The 27,183-nt window shown below is 31.5% G+C and overlaps 5 protein-coding genes across 5 annotated transcripts; 2 read left to right on the top strand and 3 right to left on the bottom strand.

Moving 5' to 3' along the window:
- The first annotated feature begins 756 nt into the window (after nt 1–756).
- Nucleotides 757–4,552, top strand: LOC105156225 (cysteine-rich receptor-like protein kinase 43). The gene is made up of 7 exons (XM_011072299.3): nt 757–775; nt 869–938; nt 1,085–1,221; nt 1,405–1,615; nt 2,285–2,519; nt 2,660–2,810; nt 3,789–4,552. Exons 2-7 carry the CDS (start codon nt 875–877, stop codon nt 4,308–4,310), a joined length of 1,320 nt encoding a protein of 439 aa, XP_011070601.1. The 5' UTR covers nt 757–775; nt 869–874; the 3' UTR covers nt 4,311–4,552.
- Nucleotides 4,553–5,490: 938 nt separating this feature from the next.
- On the bottom strand, nt 5,491–7,194 carry LOC105156224 (lignin-forming anionic peroxidase). The gene is made up of 3 exons (XM_011072298.3): nt 6,687–7,194; nt 6,197–6,362; nt 5,491–6,089 (listed from the first exon to the last, which is right to left on the bottom strand). Exons 1-3 carry the CDS (start codon nt 7,104–7,106, stop codon nt 5,701–5,703), a joined length of 975 nt encoding a protein of 324 aa, XP_011070600.2. The 5' UTR covers nt 7,107–7,194; the 3' UTR covers nt 5,491–5,700.
- A 6,320-nt stretch (nt 7,195–13,514) lies between these two features.
- On the bottom strand, nt 13,515–15,158 carry LOC105156223 (lignin-forming anionic peroxidase). The gene is made up of 3 exons (XM_011072297.3): nt 14,709–15,158; nt 14,204–14,369; nt 13,515–14,073 (listed from the first exon to the last, which is right to left on the bottom strand). The coding sequence occupies exons 1-3, from the start codon at nt 15,120–15,122 to the stop codon at nt 13,688–13,690; spliced, it is 966 nt and encodes a 321-aa protein (XP_011070599.1). The 5' UTR covers nt 15,123–15,158; the 3' UTR covers nt 13,515–13,687.
- Nucleotides 15,159–18,228: 3,070 nt separating this feature from the next.
- On the bottom strand, nt 18,229–19,724 carry LOC105156222 (lignin-forming anionic peroxidase). The gene is made up of 3 exons (XM_011072296.3): nt 19,180–19,724; nt 18,921–19,086; nt 18,229–18,799 (listed from the first exon to the last, which is right to left on the bottom strand). Exons 1-3 carry the CDS (start codon nt 19,591–19,593, stop codon nt 18,411–18,413), a joined length of 969 nt encoding a protein of 322 aa, XP_011070598.1. The 5' UTR covers nt 19,594–19,724; the 3' UTR covers nt 18,229–18,410.
- A 5,006-nt stretch (nt 19,725–24,730) lies between these two features.
- LOC105156221 (lignin-forming anionic peroxidase) lies at nt 24,731–26,185 on the top strand. The gene is made up of 3 exons (XM_011072295.3): nt 24,731–25,239; nt 25,333–25,498; nt 25,622–26,185. The coding sequence occupies exons 1-3, from the start codon at nt 24,826–24,828 to the stop codon at nt 26,008–26,010; spliced, it is 969 nt and encodes a 322-aa protein (XP_011070597.2). The 5' UTR covers nt 24,731–24,825; the 3' UTR covers nt 26,011–26,185.
- The last annotated feature ends 998 nt before the right edge of the window (nt 26,186–27,183 follow it).

Here is a 27,183-nt window from a genome sequence, read left to right as displayed (position 1 = left end):
AAACTTTCATACTTTTAATAACCCACAATTATAATTTATTTTTTTTTTACACTGATGTAGACAAAGCATCTCACATTGATTACAGACGAGGAATTTGAATAACTTATAAACCTCAATGCCTCTTCCCCCTGCGAGGCTCCTTTTAGAGCAAAATAGTGAGGTTCATATGAGACCAAAGCGGATAATATTTCGCACAATAAGAAACCAATCAAATTGCAAACCGCATCATACACCTTACTCCATATTTATTTTGTCCCAGACTTCTTTCTTTTTTCTCATCTCAAACTACTGTCTTTTCATAATTTTTGTTTTCTTTTCATCTCACACTATGATCTTTTTATATACTTAGGAGGATTGCGTGCAATTAGTAAGTTCAAAATCCTTGAGCACAATGAATTTGGGACGCAAAGTAAAAATAAATAAATGACTTGAGAAATCTCGTCGATAAGGCCTAATTTAATTAGCGAAATTCAAGTAATATGATCAAAAGGTCATGAATTCGTTCTATTATTGTATAAGTGTATTAATTTGTTTTAATAATAATTATTTATCTACTACATTATTAGTTATTGATTGATTATATATAACCTAGTTTTAGTCTATTCACTCAAAAAATAACAAAAAAAAAAAATCAGAGACGCTTCCCTAAAACAAAAAACTAACATGAGACGATTGCCAAAATATATTTCCCCTCAACTTCTTTGTAGTAAATTCTCCAATCCCAGGTCCATCTCAGGTCAACACGCTTGTACTTTGGGAAGTTGTCAGCTGTTTGGTACGCATTGTAAATCAATTTCACACGCAATTCAGGAGATTATAATGAAATATCACTGAATGTCAATCCATATTTCTTCTCATGAATTGGTAGCATGAGATGAGTAAATCCAAAAGCTTCTTCAAAAACCTCATCAAGCCCTTTGCATCCAACTCAAGAAGAGGTCAGTTTCTTCTTCTTCTTCTTCTTCTTCTTTTTTTTTTAAATGATAAAAAACTCTGTAGTTACATTTTGTTATTAAATTCTTATAAATTTATAATATCTGATGTTTTGTTGGTATGTGTGTTCTTTAATTAACTGAAATAAAAGACGAAAGCGAAGCGGACTTGGAGAATATTGCAGCACAAGAGCAGAGAAATTTTCCCTTTGAGGTTCTTGTTGCAGCAACCAAGAATTTCCACCCCTCTCTGATGCTTGGTCAAGGGGGTTTTGGTCCAGTTTTCAAGGTAAAGTAGTAATCAAGATTTGAGTCTCGATTACATGAAGGCTTGTTTTTAATTTGTGGGTTTTTCTGATTTTTACCAGAAATGTATTGGGCTGGATCAAAATTTGAAATTTGGTTAAGGAAATATAGAATTTTGAATAAAGATTTGATTTTGACTTGTGGGTTGCTGTCATTTTCTCATTAGGGAAACTTGGTTGATGGGCGAGAAATAGCTGTGAAGAAGTTGTCGCAGAGATCAGCTCAGGGGAAAGACGAGTTTAAGAACGAGGCGAAGTTGTTGGCAAGTGTGCAGCACAGAAACGTGGTGAATTTGTTGGGGTACTGTGTCCATGATGCAGAAAAACTGCTTGTTTATGAATATGTGGTTAATGAGAGCCTTGATAAGATTCTTTTCAGTAAGTTCTCTTTATGAAATTTTTGCCCCTTCACATTTTATATCGCTCTCAATTACCGTGATTGCATATATTCTTGTTGTAAACAAGGATTCTGTCGTCGGTCAGGGAAAGCGAAATTTGGTGTCGTCTGTTTCTTCGTCTTAAGTATTATTGAGCCGAGAAATTAATGAAAAGAGTAATGGGTATTTTCACAATGTATTGGTTTAAGTTTAGCATCATGGATGTGGGGACTTACATTTGAAACTTCTGCAATGATTCAAAGTTGGCAGCAATTATTCCCGTTACATCTTAATCACACAATTTTGTTTCTGATGACTATCGTTAGGGTTAAATAGTTTCCTGCCCAATGTGCATTATAAAATCAACTTTAACATGATGAAAATGATGCTCAAAGCTCCATTAGAGCTAATCTCGGTTCGTTTTGCATCATCATGCAGATGTTAATGATTGTCTCAAGTTCTTGGCTTCTCTTCTGGAGGTTGATGTCAGAAGCCCATTTTCTGATTTGTTTCTTGCAAATTGCTGTGTCACAAATTATTTTCATTTAGTAATTAATGATTTCTGGCATTTAAAAGTTTTAAGTAAGCTTCTTTAGTTGCATGTAGTAATAGCATGGAAGTCTTGACATTACAAGTGATAATGACACTATACAATGCGCTACTTATTTAGGGTCTGATAAACGGGAATTGCTTGATTGGAAGCAGAGGCATGACATTATAGTAGGCACCGCAAGGGGCTTGCGTTATCTTCATGAAGAGGCTCCCCGTTGCATTATACACCGGGACATCAAGGCCAGCAATATCCTACTTGATGATAAATGGGTTCCCAAGATTGCTGATTTTGGCTTGGCTCGTCTCTTTCCTGAAGATCAAACATACGTTAAAACCCGTATATCTGGTACCACGTATGTTTTTCCATGCTTTTGAATATTTCCAAAGGTTACCTTTTCTTTTCATGGCCGCTGAAGTTTGAGTTAGATACCAGTGTCCTACTAAATCCTGCTTAGTGGCTATAACTAAGTAGGATTCATGAATTTGATTGCAGTGGTTACTTGGCTCCGGAGTATTTCATGCACGGAAATCTTTCTAAAAAGGCAGACGTTTTCAGCTTTGGGGTTGTGGTTCTGGAGTTGATAAGTGGACAGAAAAACTCGACTTTCAACCGAGATCCTGATTCAGATAACCTGCTTGAATGGGTAAGAACTTGAGTTTTGGGGTAAATATTGATAGATTCAGGATTGGACCTCTAACCTGCTCTACTAGTAATGCAAAACTGTTCAGTGCTAAAGTTTTGGCCCCAGGTTTATTATTATTTAGAAATCTGAAGGACCTGAACTAGTAAAATTCATAGTATCATCTTGTTAACCATATTATTCTAATAACAATTAAGGGCCTGTTTTTTGTGCTTTGATGTTCACTAACAATTTGGAAAACCATGAGCGTAATGGGACAGAAAAAGAAAGATACATTAGACGTCTTTATATCTTCTACCACAATATCTAAAAAAAGAGTAGGAAATGCTATGTTACTATTGTGAACAGAATTGTATATAACCATTCAGCCATACAGGTCAATGGAACTGTTCTTGGAGGTCAGGTCTGTCTCCTGACTGTATATAACCATTATAGTAATTGAATTTCATTGGGAGTTCCTAGTTAAGCATTTTCCCAAGACGGGAAGCTGATGATAAAATGCCTTTGACTTGTCGATCGTCTACCCATCCTTTTCTTGGAAAGAAGGAATGGGGAGACTTGAGATTTTTGGTCCTCTTTAGCTTTTGGTACTGTCATAATTAATATGCTGGCCAGCCTGCAAACATCCGATAAGACTTGGCCAATCTTGTAGAAAATTGCATATGTTTGAACTGGGATGTGCATCAGTGGATGAAATCGTCATGGAAACTATCTTTTGAAAGCGAGAAAGGAGGAAGGGGTGCTGTGCTATTGAAACATAATTACATCCAGCTTTCTGAGTCAAATAAATAAAAGAAAAATCCAAGGTTGTTTCTGCACGTGAATCACCCAATTCTATATCAATTTCATGTGTAATTTATGTGATTAATAGAGCTAGTTTCAGATTCCTGCTCTTTTTTAGTGTAACGGCAGTTGTTCATCTACTTAAAACTCCAACAATCTGCTCCTCCTGTATCATCCAAATAATTTCCATCTCTGCAGGCATACAAGCTTTACAAGAAAGGAAGGAGCTTGGAAGTTATGGATCCTACATTGGTGGCATCAGCAGATCGTGATCAGGTAGCAACCTTCGTACAGATAGGCTTGCTCTGTGTCCAGTCCGAGCCACAATTACGTCCTGATATGGATCGTGTGGTGGTAATACTATCAAGAAAGCCAAGCAATCTTGAAGAACCAAATAGACCTGGATACTATGGGTCCAGATACGGGAGACATCATGGTGGAACCACATCATCAGTCACTACAAGTTCTGATTTGTCCAGTTCCCGATCCTCTGAGTTCACAAATACACGTACTGCCACATTAACTGCAAGTACATCAGGACAAGCCACAAGCAATCATGAAGAACCAACTAGACCTAGACGATATAGTAGACATCGTAGGGCAACTGCATTATCTTCAACTACTGACTTGTCCAGTACTCGATCCTCTAAGTCCACGAACACACATACTGCCACATCAAGTGCAAGTACATCACGACAAGCCCCAGGTGATGGAAAATAGTCGGCTGAAAGATTAGGCCACTGGTTATAGGAAAATATTCTTTTGTACAGGAGAGAGTTTCTTTCATTTGTTGATAGATTTCGGCTTGAGAGGATAATATATATTGAGCAACAGCTAGCGTAGAATATGGTTTCCACGCTCATTCTTCTCATGTACATAGACATAAAAAGATAGATTTAAACTAGAGAAATGTACTCTTTTTGCCTGGAATGATGATGAAAACTCTTCTTGAGGAGATAGTACTCAGAGGCTGTGGGCATATATTTCACTGATCCACCAACTGGACAACATATTTCATCATATCAATTATGTGGCGTTGACTGTTTTATTGAATTGACAGAAAACACTGAGCCCATGGTTAAATATTAATGTATTGATGGTTAAATATTAAAATAGAGGTTGCCTATATGTATTAAGTAACGAGAATTTTTGTGGTGATGGGTGAAAATGATTTTTATAATATTAATGCCACAGTACTATTTATAATTAGTGGAAGAAAATTGTAGATATAATTCATGTTACTATAAAAAAATTAGTGACAATAAATTCATATATTTTCACTAAAATTCCCGTTTTATATATTTATACTTTTTTAGAATTCTTTTTTTATTACAACGGACTTGGGGGTGGGGAGACTTGTGCTTCAACTCAAAACCTCTTCTCATCATGTCGATAACCAAATGATTGATGAAGAGCATCTGTTTTGATGTTTTTAAATTTTTAATCTTCTGTTTTTCTTCAAATTATTTCATCATTTTTTGTTTTTCTTTCTCTTCTCAACTGTCAGGTTCTATTTTTTTTTTTTATTTTTCATATCATCCCACCAACTTTTTCCTTTTCTCTCTTCCAACTTCAATATTCTATTTCTTATCCATTTTTTTCTCAATAACTTCTCATAATTTTATTAAAAATAATAATTTTTGTTAACTTTTAAATTAATTGAGTATGACAATTCAAGTATCAACTATATATGACAATTTAGGGACTTATATTCTTATTACCATTAAGTTTTTCTTCAATAATTTCTCAATAATTTTTATATATTTTTTTTATTTATTTAATTAATATATTTTTTAAATAATATTTAAAAAAATTAAATTAATTGTACATGCATGTTTAAGTGTGCCACATGTACTACATAATATTTCCAGCTTAATAGTTGATTAATTGACAAGTAATATTATAACACAACAGTACCAACTGATGCTTATGCATTATTTCACAGCATCACCGAATGGCGATGATCAAACAACAATACACAGAATTATCGCATGAGTTAAAGTGGATTTACGTACAATTACTGAAACAACATCACAACCATAATTTGCACATAAATTAAACTGAATTATTACTGCATCAATGAAACCGGAATTGCCTCATGGATATGTGTCTAGTTGATGGCGTTACAGACTCTCCTTATGATCCCACTCTGCCCAGTAAGGGGCTGAATCTCCCCCATTTTGATCATTGCATTTGCAAAATCCCTCGCAAAAGTTTGTGGGCTTCGAATGTACTCAGACACAATACTGTCCGTCGATCCTCCACTGAACAGCACTTGGTCCGACTGGAGAAGACCTTTCCTCTGTTGCAAATTCTTGAAGTAGTTGTTGTCAAAGGAATTGGGTGTCACCAAATCAAGGGGTGCCAAGTTGCTGTCGCCTCCGGTTTGCGGACACTGCCGCCTTCGCGTGCTAGCAAAGCCAGGATCTATGTCGGTCCCGTTGCTGTATATCCTAGCACGGAACAGGAAGCACTGGGCTTGACCTAGCGTGTGGGCTCCTATATCCATGAACATTATTGTAAGTAGGACGTATATTTTGAACGACCATCTTATCTAAAAGTTTTTAATAGAGAGAGCATGGTTGTGGCGTGTCTTAAAGTTTTACCTGATAGCGCGACCATTTCGCGTGCGATCAGTCCCTTATTGGTGAAGGAAGAAATAAGGCCATCGAGAGTGGAGAAAGGACCGGGAAGATCGCTGTTTGCTTGAGCACGATTGGCAGTGGTAGAGTCTCTTCTCCCAAGCCTGACTGTCCATGATGGACCACCAACCTGTCATGTATTGTCCTGTATTATTACACAGTATCTGTAGATTCTAATCCGCTATCAAAAGAGATATTCGTTGGTGCGGATCTTTCAAATGTTGGTATCAGACTCACGTATGATTGACACGTACCTTTTTTTTTTAAAATTTAAAAATATAATTAAGTTAAACTGTAACGTGAAAACGTAAAGTTATTCATTTCAATATTCTAAATATTTAAACTTTTGATATAAATAATTATTCATAGTTTATCTGTACAAGTAATGTTACAAAATTATTTACAAATCAAATTAACAATCTTTTCTTTAGCTGCTAAAAGTACTTATACTTACAGCAACCGAGGCGTCACGTGCTGCTAATGTGAGTATATCAGCGCAAGAAACGACTCCGGGGCATATACGCTCGACCTCACGCTTCGCGGCCTCAATCACTTCGAAGCCTCTGGCGGAATTCGCATTCGGGCCCGCAGACTTCTCACTTTGAATAGTAGATGTGTCGTCGAGTAAGATTGATGCATCACAACCCTGAACAAAGCAGTCGTGGAAGTGGAGGCGAATGAGGGAGGCCGCCATTCGCCTCTCACGTGACACTGCCTGTCGGATGGAAGTGCGGATTGTACTTAGTGCATTAGGACATGTACTATTGTAAAACGATGGAGATAGTTGAGCTAAGCATGGTTTGCTAGAGAGCATGAGTACGAGTGATATTGTTGTTAGAGTGAAAAGAGAGGTAAAGAATTTTGTGGGACTCATTGAAATTTAGGGTTTAAGAAGAAAAAAATCAAGAAATTTAATGTTTATTTTATCTAAAGATTAATAACTAATAATGGGAAATTGCTTGGAGCTGAAGTTGGTTTCTGCCCATGAATTTATAGGGCAAAATCCATGCAACTATTGACTTCTACAACGCGGTGTTGTGCCAATAAAAATTTGGTGATTAATTAGGGAAAAATAATTTTGATTTGATCATGAATGTGGATTTGGTCGTAATGTACGGCCAGAGAATTTTTGCATATTCAAAATGGGATTTGTCAACCAATGGATTTGTCATTTGGGCATTTTTTTTTTTTTTTCTAGATATCTTTCTGACAAAGAAGTAATAATGCAAAGTATAAAGTAAAGAGGTCTGTCTTAAATAACTAATTAACTACAAATTCAAGAGTCAAAAGCATTTAAACAATACATATATATAAATGTGCTTCGTAGTGGCGAATAATTTCTTAAGTGAGGAAGTTGCATGGAAATGCTGTACTTTGAACTCCATGCAAGAATATTTCTATGCAAGAGAGAGGGAGAATCCGAGTTGTCTACATACGTATGTATATGTTAGAAGATAAAATCGTTTTTAGCGGGAATTGGATTACGTCCCGTAAATTAGTTTTTTTGCTATTTCGATCCCATTAATTTTGATTTCACCCCATTTTATTTCATCAATTCTATAATCCCAAGTCTTAATTCGTTCAATTTATGATAAAAACAACACGCATATGACACGAGCTCCGTTGGATTTTGAGGAAAATATTTAAGATTGTTTCTGTCAGAAACTTAACGAAACTAAGATATGGGACTAAAAATATAAATTTTTTGGAATTATAGGATGCAATGTGGGTGAGTTCAAAAATAATAAAACTAAAATCACAAAGAGACTACCTTGTGATAAAATGCAATTTTCACATCTTTAACTATATATATGTGTATGTATATAGTACACACATGAACAAGTTCGAAATCATAAATTCGAGTCCCAACCGGATGCATGGGTATTTGTCCCACTTTATATGAGTTTTTGTAATTTATATGCTTTTAATTATTTGTTGAATTAATGTAATTTGTTTGCCGATTTTAATCATATTAATGTATTAGTTGAAATATTTAAAAAATTATATATATGTGTATATATTAACAATTTATTAACGCCATTGTCACCCCTATCCCATATGCTGCAAATGCTTCGTTATAATAATCGTGAATCCAATTACTGACATTTGAATTTTCAAACAATGAGGTTGATATACTATCATTTGTCCCTAAACAATATGATTAGGCAGAAACAGTCCATATATCAATTAAGTGATGTTTGTCAATTATGCACTAATAAATGATAAACTTAACATTCACTCGGGCCTTATTTATTTTGATGGACGGAATTAAATTGGGATAGATTAATGATGGAGAAAATGTGGGATGAGATTAAATTATCATCTCATATATCTTATTTATTTATATCGATAACTAAATTTGAAAAACAAGTTAATTTTTTTTTTTAAGTAATTTAGATATTTGGACTAAATATCTTCATATCTAAGGACAAATGTGCAAAATCACATATAGTCCGCCTCTAATAGATCTGGTGGGATCTTATGCTGAAATCCCATAACTTTACAAGTAAAATTCACTGGTTTTAATTAACCTCTCCAAGTTAATTATAATGTACAAGTACTTATAATTTTCGCTTGTGGGTTTAATTTGTAGGACACGAGTGAGTCGTTGATGAATAATTAAACTACTAATAGATATAATGTTATTAATAATTACCTTTTTTTTTTAAATAAATGTGCACAGATAGAACGAAGTATTATTCTGATTTTATCATATTAACATTAATGGTATCATTTTGATGAGTAAGGGTAAATTACATTTAAATATTTTTTGGAGATTAGGTCCAAATATGTAGTCGTTCTTAGTTTTTGTAATATTATAATGTATCTCGAAAGGTGTTAATTTGTGCAAACTTTTGCCAATGAATGAGAGTTGTAATTTCAACTATAATACCAAGGGATAATTAGATTTTTCTTTCTTGAGTTTTGGTGTAATTACACATAAACCCTTTATAATTTACAAAATTATATCTAGCTAATACACTTGAGGTTTGCTTTTATATAACAAATATGTATATCCACTAGTCAAAATTCACTGAATTTATAGATATTAACAAAAAAACTTAATAAAATTTAATATTTACCATCGATTGACTTATTGCCGATATATTGCAGGTCAAATAATTTTTTTTTTATTAACATACCCTTATAACGATAAAAATATAGTTTTTTTTCTCACATGCATTAATGTGTGAAGATGTACAAGTAAAAAGATTTATTTTGACCCGCAATAAATCAGTAAATAAGTCAATCGGAGGTAGATATGAGTTTTTATATGATATATTTGTTAATATCAGTAAATTCAATGATTTTTTATTAACTGAGGGACTTATTAGACGAAAGTAAACATCAGAAGTACTAGATGGAAATTTTCAAACCACAAGGATTTATGTATAATTATATCAAATTTTAATTAGGTGAAGAAAGTATAATTATCCCTAATATCGATCTGTATAATTATACTTTTATAAAAAATAAAAAATATTTGAATATTGAAACCTAATCATATTTGCCTCAAATATAATTTAGCCGTTGAGTAATTCATAAGAAACTGTACTATCATGGGTACTGTTAGTCAAACTTAGATGCATATGCGGGCATTTTGTAATAAAACATTGGTCGTAGAAAGCTATCATTGTTCAAAATCACAAAGTCAAAGGGATTTGTTGGGCAGCTAATTAACAAACAATTCAAAGATTTCCGTGCGTTCGAAGCACTAGTGGCCATTCTCAATTAATATTATCCATCAAGGTGGTCGCAACGTTTTTATGATGACTTAATTTAGTGATTAAAACGAGATTTTATAACAAAATTAAAAATTATGAGTTTAAATTTTATTAAATTTGTTGATATTTATCTCACTTAATATGAATTTATTATAATACATATTTATTTTATTTAATATGAATTTATAATATTAAATTATTGTGCTGTATGAGTTTAATGATCAAATTGATATATTTATCAATTTATAAATATGGATATAATCACCGTTTCAATTGAAAAAGGTGGTAATAGTGTTGCTGAACGTTTCTTCTTTGAGGAAGGACTACGTGCGAAACTGATGAAATTAAGGTCTATAATACGGATAGAATCATTCTTGGGCACTATCAGATTTGATTTTTTCCTGACATGATGATGCAAAGGGAGTATGGTCCCTTTGAAATTTCATATGAGAATATTTCAATAATGGGATATATGTTGAAAAAGAGGCATAATTTACAGTTGGAGAAGAGGAATATTTCCTATTCAAACTCTCCAACAGCAATTGTCAACCTATATATAATATATATTATCTATATCTATATCTTATTTATATATATATATTATTGTAAACGAAATTTTTTCATGGTATAAATGTTTGAATAACTAAATTTATCCTTTAATTCATTTCTTTTCTTAAAAAAGATTCGATTAGAAAAGTAATTTTAATATTTTTTTTAATAATCTCATAATTATTATTATTTTTTCATTCAATGCACTGCCCCACGTTTTTATCTCACATCACTCGTTTTGAATCTTTTTTTTATAAATATTTATATTTTTAATAAACTAACAATTATAATTTTTTTTTTCTCACCTCTCACGAACTTGTTTCTTTCTCATCTCCTCCCACCAACATTGCTTCTTTTTACAATTTTCTTTTTCATCTTGATTCCTTTTATATGCTCGTGGGGACCTCGTGCAATCATGATTAGTATAATAAAAATGTACCAACAATAGCTGGTATGATTATGCGGTGTTAGGTAAGTTAAGAAAGAAAATATAATTATTATTATTGACGCGCTGTGTTTTATAAAAGAAAAATACTAAATCATGTTTGAGATACACTTTAAATATTAATATTAAATGATTATTCTCTCTAACTAGTAATTTGAATTTTTAGATGAGATTGTCGTTTAACGTATATATTGAAAGGTGAACATAGTGTTCTATCTTCAATCATTGTTTGTTTGACTATGAAAAAATACAAGGGCATTAATGTTGAATGACATAACATATAAAAACACGAACATTGAATCATAGTGAGTGAAAAAACATTAAAAATTAAAATCTTGAATTTAAATTAGCAAGTCCATCTTAGTGATGTCACTGCACAGGTTATCATCTGGTTGTCTTGTTGACACTGTCTTTGTTGTTATAATTTTATGGGTTATATATGTCCTTACGGGTGGGGAATAGTTACTTGTATTCCATCAATTCCTTCGTATTTTACAGCTTGTCTTTTTTATTCTTATTAATAACGGCACATAAATTATAATAACTCAATCTTGACAACAGTATTTCAATTCAAGTAATGCATCAATATGACTAACAATGATCATTTAACTACAATATTCACGCATAAGCGGGGCAAATACTCACAGGTTCGATCAGACTCAAACTCATAACCTCAATTTTATTTGATATAAGACCAAAAATCTAATTTTAACTAATAAATCAAGACATCTTCGATTGTCTTTTACAGCTAAATCATAGTCTTTGGCACTTGGAATTTTGCTTAGGTCGGAATTTGGATGGCACGACCATGTCCAAATTCAACATCAAGGATATGATCTATCCATACACAGTTGTCGATTGACATAGAGAGCTAAGGACGAATGAGGTAGACTGTAGGCCGCCTAATTTTCACCTGCTACTTTATTACTTACTTTATCGTATTTTTTTATATATTCATATACACATAAAAAAATTCGATCATTAATTTTATAATATTTTGATATGACATTATTAATAATTTTAAATTAATAAAAACTAACATTTTCATCAAATAGAAAAATATTAATTAAACATCACAATTAGTCGATATTTATTTATATATATATATGTATATATATAATTTCTTTTCACAAAAAAACTCATGTAAACTTGAAAACATACATTTTTCACTGAAAATTAAAAAAAAAAAAAACATTGTTAAAGTCGTCAGAAAAAAAAAAGAAAAAAATCTTACAAGTCATCCCTAGTTAGAGTATAATTGTTGGTCAAAATCATCCTCAGATTTCTAGTTTTTTTGCTTTCCTTTGGGAACATGTTCATGAATTTTCCTAAATGAAGCTCAACTATGATGTTTGTTAAAAAACAAAAAAATTGAAATAAGCAAGGGCAAGTTGGGGAAAATACAAGGCATATTGGAATATGGTATGATTTTGACACGATTTTGGTTCATATAGTACTTACTATTTTGCTGTTTTAAATTTATTACATATATATGTTTTTGAAACATATAAAAGGTACTTCATTATAAAGAGGTCACTTGCCCAACGCGACTTCTAATGAAGATTTATCATATATACACAATATATATATATATTTTTTTAAATACGCACGAATCCAGAGTCGAATTCAAAATTTTTCGTAGGAAATCTTGAACCCAACCGTTACGTTGTCCCCCAAAGTACATATTACTTTGTTCTAGTTAATTCCTTGCTACAACCACAACGCCCTGAACCAATGTCCATCCCAAGGAAATAAGAGTACAGCTCTCTCTTATACTATATATATTTATTGTATAATTGATTATTTTTTTTGAATTATAAAGTAATAATATATAATAAATATATAAAACATGTCATGTAATTAGTTTGGATCTGGTATAACTTAAATTAAACTAGAATTTTTTCATTGGATAGAGAGTGTGGTGTCATATATACAGCAAGACTTTTATTGTATTTTTTGACGTACTCTTTTTGTTGTAAAACATCTAATCTGAACAAGAAAAAAAATTATAATTGTAATAACTAAATTAACTTAACTATTTCTCAAGAAATTACACAGAGAAAATGAAAGTACTGCAAATACAATCATAGGAAGGTAAATATATAGAACCCAATCGAAATTGCAATTAAAATGAAGAACGCATCGGTTCATACTACCTAAGAATTTGTCGCAACATCTATTAGGACTACTATACCAACCAAAATTTGTCACAAAGTCATTGCAAAGTAGCAATAGACAACTTCACAAGTTCTTCTCATACATCATCTCAATGTTTTGTGACAACATAGTTTTTGTCACAAAGTTCCTGCCAAAATAAAATGTCTGTCGCAAAATCATTGTATTGTCGTTGCAATCTTCATATCTCGTGTAAAACGAACTTCCCTATATGGCTATAAACGCCCATTTAAAAATTAATTTGCAACGTCTTTTTAGTCGTAAAAATTTTCATTGAAACTACAGTTTTGGTTATGGATTTTTCTAAAATAATTATCTGTCGCAAATTACAGTTGCAATAATTATTATTATTATTATTATTATTATTTGTTATGTATGTGAGAATTGCAGTTGAAATGAAGAATACATTGGTTCAAACTATCAAAAAATTACAGGGATTACAAAATAGATAAATGTAAGTGGATATACAATTATATAAGCAACAATTTATGATAAATAATTAATTAAAGATCATGTGGTGAATAAATGCAGAAATTCAAGTTTGAGTGGCCTGGAGTTAACTTAGTTAATGGCGCTACAAACCCTTCTTATGATTCCATTTTGTTGCGAAGGCGGAATCTCTCCCATTTTGATCATAGCATTGGCAAAATCGGATGCGAAAATCCTTGGATTTCTGCTGTACTCAGACACAATGCTGTCCGTCGATCCTCCGCTGAAAAGAACTTGATCCGACTGAAGAAGCCCCTTCCTCTGCATCAAATTCTTGAAGTAGTTGTTGTCGAATGAATTGGGCGTCACCAAATCAAGCGCTGCCAAATTCCCATCACCGCCGTTCTGCGGACATTGGCGTCGCCGGGTGCTAGCAAAACCTGCGTCGATGTCTGTTCCGTTGCTGTATATCCTTCCGCGGAACAAGAAGCATTGAGCTTGACCTATCGTGTGTGCTCCTGCACTCAAAGCATGCATTAGTAAATATGGACCTTAATTGCAATTAATTGAAAAGGGAATGATTGGATTCATATGGTTTAATTATATTAATTAGATATAATTTATTAAAATTTAATTTGTCTTAGTTACCAGAAAGGGCGACCATGTCTCTTGCACTAAGTCCCTTATTGGCAAAGGCAGAAATGAGGGTGTCGAGGCCTGCAAAGGGACTTGGAAGATCAGTGTTTGCTTGGGAACGGCTGGCTGTCGTAGAGTCCCTTCTTCCGAGCTTCACATTCCATGACGGTCCACCAACCTGCAGTTGTCATATGTATATAGAGACGTCTCACTAATTATTTTTACTGACAATGATATATATAAATTCAAGGAAATAAGGAAATTTTTTATCCAAATCAGAATAGGTCTTACAAAATTAATTATAGTGTAAATGTAATATATTTGTGTGATTGATCACTTATTTAAAGTGTACACCAATCTTACGATAAGTGTATTGTATTTGTTACTTACGACCAAAATCAATTTAAATTAGAATTTTCCAAAAAATATAGCGCACAAGAGGGCTTTCGAGCGTTAAGACATCAAACATCAAATGGAAGATCAGCAAAGTGAGACGTCAAAGCGATATAAGACTTACAGCAACTGAGGCATCGCGGGCTGCTAAAGTCAGTACATCCGCACAAGAAACAACTCCAGGACATACACGCTCGACCTCACGTTTGGCAGCCTCTATCACTTCATACCCTCTGGCAGAATTAATATTGGGGAATGCGGTCTTCTCGCTTTGAATAGTAGGCGTCTCGTCGAGCAAGATTGATGCATCACAGCCCTGAACGAAGCAATCGTGGAAGTGTAGACGAATGAGCGAGGCAGCCATTCGCCTCTCACGTGATATTGCTCGTCGGATGGACGTGCGGATTATGGCAGTTGCATTAGGACATGTCGTGTCGTAGAATGTAGGAGATAGTTGTGCTTGACATGGGACGTCGAAGAGCAAGAAAACAATGGACAGAACGGCAAAAACTGCGCGGAAGAAATTGAAACTTTCCATTTCTAATTAAGCTGGTTAAAGTTCACCTGATTTGAAATGAAGGGTATTGGAGAAGTGAATTTATAGGGCAAAAATTTGAAGTTATCTATGTCACGAGACAAGTGGTGTTTGGTCACTATTGGCTGCGTTTACGTACAAACGCGTTTTTGCCATAATCCCCATGCATGCATTCTTCTTGCAGATTTGTCTGTATACAATTCTTGAAGTATGAAACTTTTTTATCCAAAATTAGGTTTTATTTAATCAATCAATTATAAATTAAGCATGATATAATTATCTATGATTAATCAACTACTATTTTTTCTAAATTATATATCAATCACATTATGAATATATTATATTTGATATATATTTAGTTCATATTTGACCAAATTTAATTTGAGTAGAATTTTAGTGGAAGTATTATACCTCACGTTGGATTCGGTTTTGGGTTTGTATTTTTGGCTTTTTCAAGTAAGGTTGGAACTGAAATATATGTTTAATTGGTCAAACAATTGATCTGTCTGTGAGCATTTTGTGTGAAAGTTTCTCTGTTTTCTGACAGGGACAGCTAATAATGAGACGCATGAGCACAAAGTCAAATGATGTTAAAACAACCAGTACTAATTTATTCGAAGTTGTCAAAAAAGCAGTAGTCTTACATAAACTGCCTGTTATCTTAGTGGAAATTAAAATAATTGCTGTGGTAGTGGCGGTGATCGAGCTAGCTTTGTCCTGGTCGAGGAAGGAGCAGGGAAATGATGGCATACCATGAACCAAAGAACTTGCGTTACCCAAAAAAAGAAAAATAAAGTTTCTATATTATAAATTATCATAATTTAAAAAGTACGTTAAATTAATATTTTCTATATTATGATCAAATAAAATCAATGCAAAAATTTAAATTTAATCACAATTAATCGATATATATGTTATGGTTTTAACAATGATGCAAACATTTGCCATGATTTTTTGTTATGGATAATGTTTTAGCATCATTTGTGAAAACAACAACTATTAGTCATTATAAAATCGTGGTTAATTAATAATAATTATAATTTTTTATTTTAATTATAGTAATTAACTATCATAAATACTCGTATTTCTTCTGATGCTGCAAGTGTTTTGACATGAAATTAAAAGGGTTTTTGTACTACTTTGAACTCTCGTCTAAGGGTAAAATTACAATAATGGAAACCTTCCACGGGATAGCCTAGTAATTAGGATCCAAAACCTTGGTCTAGATTTTGAAATTTAAGATTAGTTCAATAATCCAAATTTTGAACTAAGTCACTGATTAAATACGTTAAGTATAAAAGAATCACAACAAGAAATTATGCAAATAACTGAAAAATTAGAAAGGGGAATATATAAATTTATTGGTAATTAAGAGTGAATTTAGAGGGATACAAATTTTAAGTTTTTCTGATTTCAAAATTAATATTGGGAACAAAATATCTTTTTGCTATAATTAGTTAGGAATTTTAGTGTTGCAAAATTTTGTAGTTGGCCTTGACTTCTTTCCCCAAGATTTTACTGAATTTTTTTTTGTTAGTAAATTTTTAACAATTTCAGCATAAAAAATTTAATACTAAAATCAACTATAAGCTAATTACCAAATAAATATATTTTTTTGCTAAATTCGTAAGTAAACTAGCAACAAATTCTATTATTTTGTAGGAGATTTATATTATTGCCAATGACATTATTTCTTATAGTCAATACTGCGAATCCCATGTCTCCAAGGTACACTACAAAAATAAATAAATAATGTTTCCTACATTAACAATTAATATTACAAGAAAATAACTTAATAATTGAGAAAAAAAATTAATGTTAAAAACAACGTTGTGCTAATAAGCGAGTATAATTCTCGAATCTACATTATTTGTATATATTTTAAATAGTTTGTTATTAATAAGTAAATTTTCGTTGCTAAATTTATTAAAATATAACTTAGCAACAACAATTTTTTTCACTAATAAGCTTGATGTTAATTTTTTCTTAGCTATTGATTCATTTTTTGTTAGTGATAATAATAAATATTTAGTACAATTTTAGTTCATATATATTAAAAATGTAGGCAATAGAATTTTTTGTTAGTGTAGTTTTTGATTTATTTGATGGTATAGAAATCAAACAGGCCCAGTAGGTTTAAGCATGTACGTAAAACTATATAAGCTTCAATAAAAGGTAATGTGATGAGTTATGGTTGAAATCTAATTTTAAATTTGAATATATTTCTGATTCAGGTCAAATTTTTGTGATTTCTCACGAGATGGTAATCCACGATTCAATATAATTACACTATAAGAATATAGTTTGATAGCAATGAAAAAAAAATTAGCGTCATGGTAATTATAAGTAAAAATTTCGTTACTAAATCACCTTATTAAATACAAGAATTTACTTGCTAATATTTAGCAGCAAATTGTTTATAATATATTAAATAGCGTTGATTAGCAAAGAAAATTTTACTTGTTAATTAGTTCGACCCTAACTTTAGCATCAAATTTTTTTGTAGCTATTGAACTATTTTCTTGTAATGTTATCTCAGATATTTTGATGGTCCCTAAGAAGTTAAAAATATGTTAGGCTAGCCAAGACCATCCGATGTTTAAGTCAGCTTAAGTTCGAGATGGTAAATGAAAATCTCAAGTTAATGAGTAATAATAATGTCTTACTATAAATGTCATGGGATGAGGGTATTTATAGGACTAAATATGTCCACCTTTCATTCCATGTGGTGTCATTTCAAATAATAAGTTGTTAGATAATCTATGGTCTAGATTTCGGGTCATCAAAGTGGATCAGAAAGATGCAGACTCTGTGACTTTAGTGATATGTTAATATTGTTGAAAGATTATTTATATCTTTTTTTATATGGGTATGATATATCCCTATGAATATCATGCATTAAATAAAAGAACTCTTACTAGAATAGAACCAAGGGTAATAATTCTACCCAACAATAGAGTAGAAGTATAATTAGCTCTTTTGGAATGAAAAGCTGATGAAATAGTTCTTAGGATTAAAAAGTATTTTTTTATAGGTGTTTTACATATAAAAATTGATTTTAAAGCAAAATGTATTGTAGCATTTGAATACAAAAATAACATTTACGAAATAGTGAAGAACACGTTGATTTATTCATAATACGTATAGAAGAATTACATGGAAGATTAACCAAAATAATCTAATTTAAGTGGATATACAATTATCAAAATGACCAAAATATGCGACGATCAAAGCTCGGGTTTGTTAATAAATGCAACAATTTTAAGTTTCCTAGTCACGTATATAATTAAGCTAGTTGACGGCGCTACAAGTCCTCCTTATGATCCCATTTCGCCCAACAAGGGGTTGAATCTCTCCCATTTTGATCATTGCATTTCCAAAATCTGATGCAAAAACTCGTGGATTTCTGCTGTACTCAGATACAATACTGTCTGTCGATCCTCCACTAAAGAGGATTTGGTCCGATTGGAGAAGGCCCCTTCTCTGCATCAAATTCTTGAAGTAGTTATTGTCAAAAGAATTAGGTGTCACTAAATCAAGTGGTGCCAAATTTGCATCACCGCCGCTTTGAGGGCATTGGCGCCTTCGGATGCTAGCGAAGCGGGCATCAATATCAGTGCCGTTGCTGTTTATCCTGCTCCGGAACAGGAAGCATTGAGCTTGACCTATTGTATGTGCTCCTGCATTTACGTATAATATTACACGTTAGCGATGCTAATATTAATCAGGCAAGTGATTTTAATGAAGGAAACATAAACTTTATAGTTCAATTATGATATTTGTCATGATTCATTCTCTTACCAGAAAGGGCGACCATGTCTCTTGCACTAAGTCCCTTGTTGGCAAAGGAGGAGATGAGGGCGTCGAGACCGGCAAAAGGACTTGGAAGATCAGTGTTTGCTTGGGAACGGCTGGCTGTCGTCGAGTCCCTTCTTCCAAGCCTCACATTCCATGATGGTCCACCAACCTGCAGTTTTAAATTTGTATTATTTGACTTGTCATAAAATATTAAACAAGTATGATTAGCGATAAATTTGGGATAGTGTAAGCATATACTTACAGCAACTGAGGCATCGAGTGCAGCTAAGGTGAGTATATCGGCACAAGAAACGACTCCGGGGCATACGCGCTCGACCTCACGCTTGGCAGCCTCTATGACTTGGTAGCCTCTTACTGAATTGACATTTGGGAATGCGGTCTTCTCACTCTGAATAGTGGAGGTTTCGTCTAGTAAGATTGATGCATCGCAACCCTGAACAAAGCAGTCGTGGAAATGGAGGCGAATGAGAGAGGCTGCCATCCTACGCTCAAGGGATACTGCTCGCTGGATGGATGTGCGGATTATAGCAGTTGCGTTCGGACATGCACGATCATAAAATGTGGTGGATAGTTGTGCTTCACATGGTACGTTGGCCAGCAAGAGCAAGAGAGATATAATGGGAAAAAGTGTGTTAAAGGAATTGAAGGTACTCATTTTGAAATTTAACGTTCACAAGAGAAAATCAAAGAAATTATGTAGATAACTTTAAGTTGGAGTAGCTACTATGGATTCTTACAAATACAATGAGAAATGTTTGATTTGAAGTGAAGTTGATTGAGAGGAGGGCGTTTTTTTGGTAGTGTGTTTATATATAGCCAAAAAGTTGTACCTTAAAAAGACAAGTGATGATGGTGGTCGCTATTGCCTGCCACAACGCGTTTGTACCACATTCCTTTCTATTTTAATCTCGAAATTTTACCTATTTTCCCACGTTGGCTCCGCTCTTTCTCGATTTTAGTTCATTGAATTTTTTATTTTAAATCAATACAATTTTTATTTTTATAATATATGTGTTATGTGTATAAATTTTTTTTTTAAATAAAATAAATAATATATTTTTTTATACACGTAGAGCCTATATATAAATTATGGAATAGAAGATGCAATACCATTTAGAATAGAAAATTTAATCAGTGAGTTTTGACGTTTCAAATATATGATTGCAGTTTTTTGTAAGGCTATGGTAAAGTTCAGGGTCTAAAACTTATTAATTAATAGAGATTTTAAATTTGAATTTCATATATGGAGGTGTTTTTGTCTATTAATACTAGTCGTCGTAGCACGCCATCCCTTCATGCATATAATAAATAATCTTCCACATTTTATTATATATCATAAATTAGAATAAAATATATAAACCAACAAATCATATATATTTAAAAAGAAAAAACGAAAATCATGTGGAGGACCTTTTTTTTTAATATTAGTATACATAAATATTTGTTAGGTTTGTTATGAAATAATTAATATAATTCTTAGAATTTTAAATATTTTGATATATTGTAAGATATAATTGATCAATTTTTTTATGAATTAGACATATAACTGCAGTTCCACATGCATGATTGGTCAACAATGGATGTGGGAGTTTTACATGAAGCTTCTCTGATACTGACAGACAGAGACAGACAGACAGACAGACAAAAGGTTAATCTTACGTTAATTAAAGTGTCAAAAGCATTCATATTGTACGAGTATTAGGTTAGTGGGGGATGAAAAAGGTGGAGGAAGGAGCATGGATGTTGACACACGATGAAAGCAAGAACCACTCTTTTGATTCTTCCAAGAACCTATTCCTTTAATTTTTCACATTTGAAAATGCGATTTAGACACTAGTAATTTTCAAAATTTAATTGCACTTTTTTCGAGAAGTCCCATTTTACAATTATATCGCTTTCAATATAAAAAAATTATATAAATTTTTAATTTTACCAATCACTCAATATTTTATATAATTTAGAATAAATATTATATTTAGTTCCTTAAATTTTTATTTAAAATCACTTGGTCCCTCAAGTTTATTTTTTGACTTTAGTATCCTTAAACTTTATTTTTTGTCTCAATTTGGTCCATCTAATCATTTTCAGCAAGAGTATGACTGGATTTCGACTCTTTGAAGAAAAAATGGTCAATAATTTTAATTTTATTATTTTAGTCCCTAAATTTATAAAATTGTAAAATTAATCCTTGTTTACATGAAAAAAAAATTATATTATTTTATGCGCATATGTTGCAATTATCTTATGTGAATAATGAGAACTTTGAACTCTTGTAAATATAATAATAATTTTTTGCTTAACTTAAAATAAACAGTTGTCTCTGTTTTTTAAAAAGTTAAAAAAATTAAAATTATGAATAAATTTCATAAAACTTATCTAATATGAAAATATAATAAAAAAAACTAAGTCAATTTTTTTTTTTATTTCAAGAGTTAAAGATAAATCTAAAAAAGTTAAATCTTAACAATGTTTTATTAAACAATTGAGTTTTCGAATAAAAAGTTGATAGAATATGCTTTTTAACTAGATTTTTTTGGCGGATTTCATATATATAAAATTTACTTTAAGAGATTTTCTAAACATATAGTCACATTTTATAGAAAAAGATCTATAAAAATCTCTTAAAATAAATTTTATATATATTTAAAATTCAACAAATAATCTAATTAAAAGTACATTCCATTAATTTTTTCTTAAAATTGTAATTGCTAATATTCATAACATTGTTGAGATTTAATTTTAGTAAACATAGATTAAAAAATTGACTTAAAATTTTTTTTATTAGATAAGTTTTATAAAATTTATTTATAATGTTTATATTTTTGGTCACTTTTGAAAGTGAAAGAAAGAGATTATTTTTGTTGTGAGTTAAATAATATATTAATATTATGTGCACAAGAGTTCAAAGTTTTATTTTTCATACAAGATAATTACATCATTCACCATATAAGAATATAAAAAATAGTTTTCTTTCTAAAAAAGAACTAATTTAAGAATTTTATAAACTTAAGGAACTGAAGTGATAAAAATTAAACTTAAATTGACTATTTTTACCTTTCAAAAAGTTAAACCCCGATCATATTTTCGTCGAAAATGGCCAGAGGGACCAAACTGAGACAAAAATTTAAGTTTGGGGATGTTAAAATAAAAAATTAAACTTGAGGAATTGAAATGATTTTAAACAAAAATGGAAGGGATCAAATATAACATTCACCCTGTAATTTATTAATAAATATATCTTAGTCTTATTTTATCTATATAAAGAGATAATATATATATCTATATATATAAGTTAAAAGCGTGCAATTATAATAAAATATTGTTCCCCTATTGTCATCATTGAATAAAAAAGTAGTCATTGGTCGACGAATGAAAAAAATTAATGATATTGTCAATAATTTAAAAGAGATATTGCACAAGGCGTAAAATTATAAATGTATGGAATTTTTTTGCTAAGATCAACATTTTTCGTCCAAATTCGAGGCACGGTTGTAAATAGAGAATTACTAAAGGGGATATAGATGTAATTTCAAAAGTTTGTTGGAGATTGTGTAATTCATCAATTTTTGAGGGATCTAAATGTAATTAACCTTATAACACAATATCCTAAATTAATTTAAATGGAATCTAATAAAACTCCGACAGAGTTCTAACACTTGTTGTTAAAGGAGACCAAACTCCTCGAAATCTACGACTAAGTTGTGTTTGTTCAATAATTGTTGACTTTCACTTATTTTAATTGTTTTTAAGAAGAAAGATGAAATGGTTCCTTTGACTTCTATCTACACTGGAATTTAGACTTTTGCAAATTCTCGAAGTATAAGTTTTATCTTTCTAGGTAGGAATGAGTCAGACAGCTAATTATGGATAATAAGCTACCGCGAAAATGAAACATAATTCTAAGCATTTAATTGTCCGAATAAGAAATATATATTTATTTGATACTAAATTAATAAATTATTTGACTTATGAACTATTTATATATTAATTATATTTTATATATAGGACCTCTCAAGTCTATATATATAGAATTTGTGCATCAAACATATTTTTGTTAAAAGTTAGTCTTGAAAATAACATTGCAATATATACATATATTGTAATATGATTAAAACTATATAAAAATATATTTTTCTTTTTATTAAATTAAGATTAATCTTGGAAAAACAAGTAGTAAAAAATATATATATGCAAGTTAGGAGGCTAAATTATTTTATAAATAATTATGTTACAAAATCTAAATATATATTTTGACAAACTCTTAATCTTTTTCATGCAAAATATTTTGACAAAAATAATAAATTTTACTTGTTTTCTTGCAAAATATTAGTTTTTTCATGCAAAAATATTTTGAGAAAAATATTAAGTTTTTTTTATGAAATTAATGAACTAATCAATATTATTTTATATAGTATACATATATATATATATTATACACAATACCAACAAAAGATACCGTAATTAATTACTATTATTTTGAGTATTAGTTTATGTATCAAAACTTTTGTATGAACATATGAAGAATTCTAGTATATTCTTCAACTTTTTCTTATTATTATTATCATCATCATCATCATCATCATCATCATCATCATCATCATCATCATCATCATCATCATCACGATCGAACGCGGTCTACATAAACATAAATAAAATTCAATTGCTAAAATGCGGTCTTTTTTTAACTAGCCCAAAACCAGCCCAACCAGAATTTTTCTAACAAATATTTTCATTAGTAAAATTTTTAATAAAATGAGCAACAAAAATTGAATCCGATACTAAAATGAGCAACGAGCTAATTACCAAGTAAATATTGTTCTTGCTAAATTCGTTAGTCACTTAAATTAGCAATGAATTCCATTATTTTACAAGAAGTTTATGTTGTTGCTAATGAAGATATTTCTTGTAGTGATAGATTTAACCAAATTTTGCTCCAAATACATATAGGGTTAGTTACACCTCCATTTACACATGTAGTGCCTTTTTAAACGAATTTAGTTCTAAATATCTTATATTTAGTTTTTTCTTGATAAATTTAGTCATTTATCGATAATTTTAGTGCTAACAACCATAGTTACAGGACAAAAAATAAAACAACCCATAGTGTTTAGGAATCCAAAATCGTCAACACATGATTAAATTACCAAAAAAAAAAATATAAAATATTCAAGACTAAATTAATTAAAAATGAATAAATGTGTAAACAGTGCACATCACAAGATAAAATATAGAAACAATATGTAGTTACAACACCAAAAAATTCTTCTCCGACCATGTAAGAAAAGGTGGTATTTTCCTTGTTATACTTTTAGATGGCTCACAATCATGACAAATAAATAAATTAATACCATCCCAATCCTTTATTCATCATGTGAAAGAAATTGGTCCTCACTAGAATACAAAGAATGGTTGTTGCTTTCACCATCTACGATCCTTCCTCAAACATGCACCAAAAAAAGTTGATTGTCCGCCACTCTCATCAGTGTGATTAACATGATACTCCTATGTACTTTCCGACACTTGATTTAGCATAAATTGTCTGTACGCTTTGTCTGTCTCCATCAGAGAATCTTGATATTATAAAATAACCCCACATCCATTTTTGACCAAATAATCATACATATGATTAGTTGCAATCTTATTTGAAAACCCCAAAAGCTCTAATTCCATCACTAAGACTGAATCCAACGTGGGGATTTTCGAGATTAAATTACAACAAACGCGTTGTGGCAGGCAACAGGGATCACCATCGATCATCACTTTTGAAGCTATATAAACACAGAACCAAAACGCCTTTCTCTCCATCAACTTCACTTGAAATTAGCATTATTTCTCATTGTTTTTCAAAGGATTAATTCTTGATACCTACTCTCACTTAAATTTCAACATGAATACCTTCAACTTCTTTAACACTCTCTTTCCCATTTTCTGTCTCTTGCTCTCGCTGTTTCATGTGCCTTGTGAAGCACAACTGTCCTTCACATTCTATGATCGTACATGTCCGAATGCAACTGCTATAATCCGCGCATCCATCCTACGAGCAATATCCCGTGAGCGACGGATGGCAGCCTCCCTCATCCGCCTTCATTTCCATGATTGCTTTGTTCAGGGATGTGATGCATCAATCTTACTAGACGAGACCTCCACTATTCAGAGTGAGAAGACCGCATTCCCAAATGTCAATTCAGTAAGAGGCTACCAAGTCATAGAGGCTGCCAAGCGTGAGGTTGAGCGCGTATGCCCCGGAGTCGTTTCTTGTGCCGATATACTCACCTTAGCTGCACGCGATGCCTCAGTTGCTGTAAGTATATGCTTACACTATCCCAAATTTATCGCTAATCATACTTGTTTAATATTTTATGACAAGTCAAATAATACAAATTTAAAACTGCAGGTTGGTGGACCATCATGGAATGTGAAGCTTGGAAGAAGGGACTCTACCACAGCCAGCCGTTCCCAAGCAAACATTGATCTTCCAAGTCCGTTTGCCGGTCTTGACGCCCTCATCTCCTCCTTTGCCAACAAGGGACTTAGTGGAAGAGACATGGTCGCCCTTTCTGGTAAGACAATGAACCATGACACAAATATCATAATTGAACTATAAAGTTTATTTTTCCTTCATTGAATTCACTTGCCTGATTAATATTAGCATCGCTAACGTGTAATATTATTCGTAAACGCAGGAGCACATACAATAGGTCAAGCTCAATGCTTCCTGTTCCGCAGCAGGATAAACAGCAACGGCACTGATATTGATGCCCGCTTCGCTAGCATCCGAAGGCGCCAATGCCCTCAAAGCGGCGGTGATGCAAATTTGGCACCACTTGATTTAGTGACACCTAATTCTTTTGACAATAACTACTTCAAGAATTTGATGCAGAGAAAGGGCCTTCTCCAATCGGACCAAGTCCTCTTTAGTGGAGGATCGACTGACAGTATTGTGTCTGAGTACAGCAGAAATCCACGAGTTTTTGCATCAGATTTTGGGAATGCAATGATCAAAATGGGAGAGATTCAACCCCTTGTTGGGCGAAATGGGATCATAAGGAGGACTTGTAGCGCCATCAACTAGAGAATTTATTGAATTGTTGCATTTATATATTAACAAACGACACGAGCTTTGATCACAACTTATTTTGGTCATTTTGTTGATTGTATATCCACTTAAATTCAATTGTTTTGGTTCATCTTCCATGTAATTCTTGGATACATGTTGTGAATAAATCAATGTGTTCTTCACTATTTCAGTTTGAGTTTCTATTTGCCCTGGATTAATGATTATGCTTCCACTTCCTAATTTTGCTGGGAAAAATTCATTTTTCATACCTAATTTCAGACCAACTTCAAAATCTTTTATATAATTTTAATTAACTTCAATTTTTTGCCTTAAATTCTTTTGGTCCCTAACATTTGAATTTCAACTATAATTTAGTTCCTTCCACGCAATTTTGTATGAAAAAAATTAAAATTCTTGTGAAATGTTAGTACGTGTATCTGCTTATTAATTGTAATTTCATAAATTATTCATGTCATTAGGAACCTTTATATCTCACTTTGCAAGCCTCAAGTCCAAGAAATAATATTTTGTGCCCGCAGGACAAATAAATTGATTTTTTGCTAAATATTATAAATATTATAAAATAAATTACCACAATGTAAAAATTATGGTACTTATAAATTAATATTATTAACTACAGTCAAATAGAACATTGCAAAAACTTAAATGTTTCTCATGGTTAATCAATTTTTAAGATGATTTTCAATTATGACCAAAATATTTATCATAATTTTAGTCATGACTAATATTTTGACCTCATTTGTAGAAGCAACAAATTTTGGGTAATAAAATGGACCACCGGTTCACCAAGTTTTCTTCGTACGTCTATTGGATCAACAAATAACTTGTACATTCAATAAACCTTTCAAAAATCATTAAGTTATAATAAAATTAGTTACAAATTATAATAAATTTATATAAAATGAGATAATTAATATTAAATTACTAGTTGATGTGGCTCCAACAATTACAATCCATTTTAATCCATATCCGCCGGCTACATCTATTATATGTACGGTATACGTACATATGTATATATGTATGTGTATTCATGTAATACTTATATATAGTAGTATAAAAAATCTCAATCTTTCTCATAGTGTGACTTGGATTTCTTTTGATGATACACACTTTCTCTGTGAAATATTTACTTTTTTCTTAATATTGATTTGATTTGTATTAACATCA

Source organism: Sesamum indicum, linkage group LG2, assembly GCF_026168435.1.
Source record: "Sesamum indicum cultivar Baizhima isolate 11 linkage group LG2, ASM2616843v1, whole genome shotgun sequence".
NCBI lineage: Eukaryota > Viridiplantae > Streptophyta > Magnoliopsida > Lamiales > Pedaliaceae > Sesamum > Sesamum indicum.
Note: the sequence above shows the minus strand (reverse complement) of the source record. Positions and strands in the feature narration are given on the sequence as shown.

What these genes read in the sequence shown, in the direction of transcription:
- LOC105156224 (XM_011072298.3), bottom strand. Translation starts at nt 7,106, where the DNA reads ATGAGTCCCACAAAATTCTTTACCTCTCTTTTCACTCTAACAACAATA. An exon ending in CACGTGACGCCTCGGTTGCT is followed by an intron (nt 6,363 to 6,686) that starts GTAAGTATAAGT and finishes AATACATGACAG; the next exon opens with GTTGGTGGTCCATCATGGAC. An exon ending in CGAAATGGTCGCGCTATCAG is followed by an intron (nt 6,090 to 6,196) that starts GTAAAACTTTAA and finishes TCATGGATATAG; the next exon opens with GAGCCCACACGCTAGGTCAA.
- LOC105156221 (XM_011072295.3), top strand. Translation starts at nt 24,826, where the DNA reads ATGAATACCTTCAACTTCTTTAACACTCTCTTTCCCATTTTCTGTCTC. An exon ending in CACGCGATGCCTCAGTTGCT is followed by an intron (nt 25,240 to 25,332) that starts GTAAGTATATGC and finishes TTAAAACTGCAG; the next exon opens with GTTGGTGGACCATCATGGAA. An exon ending in AGACATGGTCGCCCTTTCTG is followed by an intron (nt 25,499 to 25,621) that starts GTAAGACAATGA and finishes TCGTAAACGCAG; the next exon opens with GAGCACATACAATAGGTCAA.
- LOC105156222 (XM_011072296.3), bottom strand. Translation starts at nt 19,593, where the DNA reads ATGAGTACCTTCAATTCCTTTAACACACTTTTTCCCATTATATCTCTC. An exon ending in CACTCGATGCCTCAGTTGCT is followed by an intron (nt 19,087 to 19,179) that starts GTAAGTATATGC and finishes TTAAAACTGCAG; the next exon opens with GTTGGTGGACCATCATGGAA. An exon ending in AGACATGGTCGCCCTTTCTG is followed by an intron (nt 18,800 to 18,920) that starts GTAAGAGAATGA and finishes ACGTAAATGCAG; the next exon opens with GAGCACATACAATAGGTCAA.
- LOC105156225 (XM_011072299.3), top strand. Translation starts at nt 875, where the DNA reads ATGAGTAAATCCAAAAGCTTCTTCAAAAACCTCATCAAGCCCTTTGCA. An exon ending in GTTTTGGTCCAGTTTTCAAG is followed by an intron (nt 1,222 to 1,404) that starts GTAAAGTAGTAA and finishes TTTTCTCATTAG; the next exon opens with GGAAACTTGGTTGATGGGCG. An exon ending in ACCCGTATATCTGGTACCAC is followed by an intron (nt 2,520 to 2,659) that starts GTATGTTTTTCC and finishes ATTTGATTGCAG; the next exon opens with TGGTTACTTGGCTCCGGAGT.
- LOC105156223 (XM_011072297.3), bottom strand. Translation starts at nt 15,122, where the DNA reads ATGGAAAGTTTCAATTTCTTCCGCGCAGTTTTTGCCGTTCTGTCCATT. An exon ending in CCCGCGATGCCTCAGTTGCT is followed by an intron (nt 14,370 to 14,708) that starts GTAAGTCTTATA and finishes TGACAACTGCAG; the next exon opens with GTTGGTGGACCGTCATGGAA. An exon ending in AGACATGGTCGCCCTTTCTG is followed by an intron (nt 14,074 to 14,203) that starts GTAACTAAGACA and finishes CTTTGAGTGCAG; the next exon opens with GAGCACACACGATAGGTCAA.